The following is a 3,183-nucleotide window of genomic DNA, read 5'->3' on the forward strand; positions in this document are numbered from 1 at the left end:
AATTTGACCGTCATGAATCGATGTCAACCAAACGGAACAGAATCGTCCAATGTGCCATCGAAGGTTGTTTATTACAGTGACGTATGCGTCCAAACGGAAACATGTATGGAAAAGGAAGTGGAGCAATGGAAGTTTGCGCTAGAACGATCCGAGAAAGAAGTCACTTCCCTTCGAGATCACCAAGATAAACTACAGCGGGATTTGATTGACGCAAAAGAAGCTACACAGCTTTCAATGTCTACGCTCGAAGCAAACGACAAAAAATGCCGTTACTTTGCAGGGCTTATAGCTGTGGGCTAACATTAAAGCGTCTCTACGAGTCATTGCAGCAAGATATACCGGATTTTGAAGGACTGGACAAAGAGAAAACCTTGATATTGACACTGCGTAAATTACGATTGAACGAACCATTTTGTACTCTTGGATACCTGTACAATTTAAACCAAACGACTATTTCCAAATATTTTTACGAAACGATTAACGCGATTTACCCGTTTATGAACGCTTTCGTAAGATTTCCGTCTCGAAACGTGTTGAAGCAGCATATGCCGTCAGCATTCCGAAAGAAATACAACGATGCTGTTACAGTGATCATTGACTGCTTCGAAATACATATTGAATCGCCAAATTCTAGAGCCATGATTGCTAGTGCCAATGTGTTTTCTAATTATAAAAAGCACAACACTATCAAAGTGTTGATCGGAGTCAGCGCATCTGGATCCATATTGTATGTATCTGAAGCCTTTGGCGGACGAGCTTCGGACAAAGAAATCGTGAAATCTTCTGGATTTTTGAACTACATTGAAGAAGGAGATTTCGTAATGGCTGATCGAGGATTTTTAATCAACGAATTGTTGGCTCCGATACATGCAACTGTTGCTTATCCAGCTTTCAAGAAAAAAAAAAAAAAAACCAACAGCTACAACCCCTTGATGCAGTTCATTCTAAAGAACTTTCTTCGTTGAGGATCCACGTGGAGAGGTTGACAGGAGTGCTTCGGCAAAAGTTCTTAGTATTGACGGACACCATTCCCATAACAATGCTACAGCACTGGAACAACGATACTCCCGCGATCGATCAAATACTAGTCATAGCTGAAGCCCTGGTAAACTTATGCCCTAGTGTTGTTCCTTCTCTTTGAGATGTTTTATTCTTGTTAAATAAAGAGATTTTTATATTGTTTGTTTCATTTATTCGTAAATTTCTTACCAACCAATTCAGGGAAAATAACATTTTTGAAAAAAGCTATCGCCGTGTTTTTACAGAACAACCAAAAATCATCGTTGCGTTTAATTTCGAACAGCAAAACCTGCTGAGGAGACCACACGTAAAAATATCCAAAATTTGCCTTACAGACGTATATCTGCATCAGAGCTTGAAAAAAATATTAATGTTTAGTTTTTAGCAGGATCTGGCCAGTGTCATTCCGTTCAATGAAGAAGTCCTGGAGCTGTTGTAAGGTCGCAACCATATCTGAACGATTTCGAGCTGAAAAGGGACACTTCACCTCAACTGTTATTATGCCGTGACAATCACAAAGAAAGGTTGCATCCGGTGATGCTCCCATGAACGGATGCTCTTCATAAATCACCAGCCCTGATTTTATTTTCCGCAAATTTTGGTGCAAATGTTGAACTGCGTGAAACAGCTGATCAACAGCTCTCTCCTCATGTTTCTTGCCATATTTGGTCGCTGCTGTAGAGAACGTTATCTCACTAGGATAACACAGTCTCTTAATCAGAGATACGGATGGTCGAGCCAACTGAGTGCTACACACGTCTTTTAAATTGGATGCTGTGATACGTCCACTCCTGAATACATTCCACCACTTGGAGTCACTTTGTTCAGCAGTTAAGTCGTCGATTCGTTTCAACATTGCCGGATCACTCGGAAGGTTTTGGATGTACTCGAATGCACGTTCTCTCAATTCAGCAATCGATTGCATGTTTAACGGGTCATGGAGTAACTGAAGGTTGTAGTCATCCAGCTGTTCTCTCAAATTTGTCGCATACGAGCAATTTGCACAGCAATAGTCCATATTAATTTCACCGCAGTATAGGCTAGCAGCAGTAACATTCAAGCCATCCGCCTGGAGCACGCTTAAGAGGTCTCGACATCTGGATTCGTAACAACTTAACGGATTGATAGACAAAAGGTTTTTTTGTATGCGCCTGCCAAAATCAATATCACGCACCTTTTTATATAAGTTGTCGCTGATACTTGCCGGAGGTTTTCTCCAGTATGCCGGCAAATCTGTTACCGACAACTGGAAATGTAGAAGCAAATAAAAATCATATAATATCATAAAAACACCTCAATGCTAAGCTAATCAAACTTGAAATATATGAGAAGTAATTACCAGGGAAGCAACAACGACCTATTTACCTTTTTTTCGAGGACGGATGTTCGAATTCCTTCAAGGGCAAATAAGGTAGCTCCTTTGTGACTGCATGCTTCTAGAAGCCCGATAGCGCAGTTGCAATGTGCTGCAAGGATCTTGCCATGCTCATCAATCAAAATCCAAGGATTAAGAGGCTTTTCGTTAAGCGCGAACGAATGCCGAACAACTCCGTGCACCACATATATATCTTGCACTCTTCGTCCAGAAACACTCTTGACCCATCCGTTTTTATAATAAAAAATCGCATCCATTCCTTTTCCACAATCTTTTGGTTCACCAGTAAACGGGTTGGGATCCAAAACTAGAAACTGGTAGATGTTGGCGAATGTCATCATTAATGGCACTTCTTGCGGTGTCGTTTGTACTGTTGACGGGTCGATACCGTAGCACATTTCCAATTTACGACGATATCTTTGTGCTGCAGCTTCACAATCCTTGAAATTAATAGTTTTTGCTTTAAATAAACATAAACTAGAAATAAAGTTGATTTCTTACCATTTTCCTGAAGTGGACTTGACAGCGATTTGTTTTTTATTTTCCACCAGTAGAACATATGTAGTAGTGAAATCGCTCACTAATACTAAAGGGGACAGAGAAGTCTATTGGTCTAGACGAAAAAGAATCATTTTCTCCAACAATTTCCGTATACAGGACAGCATCGCGATGGGACGGTACGAGTTATAATCCGACGCGGGATTACCGGGTTTTCGAATGGCGATAACTCTTACTTGCCTCCAATCATCCGGAACAATGTTGTGCTCCAGAAATTGATTGAATAAGTT

General features: G+C 40.6%; 1 protein-coding gene across 1 annotated transcript; it reads right to left on the reverse strand.

Moving 5' to 3' along the window:
- Positions 1-1,387: 1,387 nt before the first annotated feature.
- On the reverse strand, positions 1,388-2,829 carry LOC135701219 (uncharacterized). The gene is made up of 2 exons (XM_065221995.1): positions 2,386-2,829; positions 1,388-2,266 (listed from the first exon to the last, which is right to left on the reverse strand). The coding sequence occupies exons 1-2, from the start codon at positions 2,791-2,793 to the stop codon at positions 1,388-1,390; spliced, it is 1,287 nt and encodes a 428-aa protein (XP_065078067.1). The 5' UTR covers positions 2,794-2,829.
- Between the last annotated feature and the right edge of the window lie 354 nt (positions 2,830-3,183).

Source organism: Ochlerotatus camptorhynchus, unplaced genomic scaffold, assembly GCF_037179485.1.
Source record: "Ochlerotatus camptorhynchus isolate MF236.1 unplaced genomic scaffold, CSIRO-AGI_Acam_v1.1 ptg000151l, whole genome shotgun sequence".
NCBI classification, from domain to species: Eukaryota; Metazoa; Arthropoda; class Insecta; order Diptera; family Culicidae; genus Ochlerotatus; species Ochlerotatus camptorhynchus.

What these genes read in the sequence shown, in the direction of transcription:
- LOC135701219 (XM_065221995.1), bottom strand. Translation starts at nt 2,793, where the DNA reads ATGTGCTACGGTATCGACCCGTCAACAGTACAAACGACACCGCAAGAA. An exon ending in CATCCGTCCTCGAAAAAAAG is followed by an intron (nt 2,267 to 2,385) that starts GTAAATAGGTCG and finishes CTACATTTCCAG; the next exon opens with TTGTCGGTAACAGATTTGCC.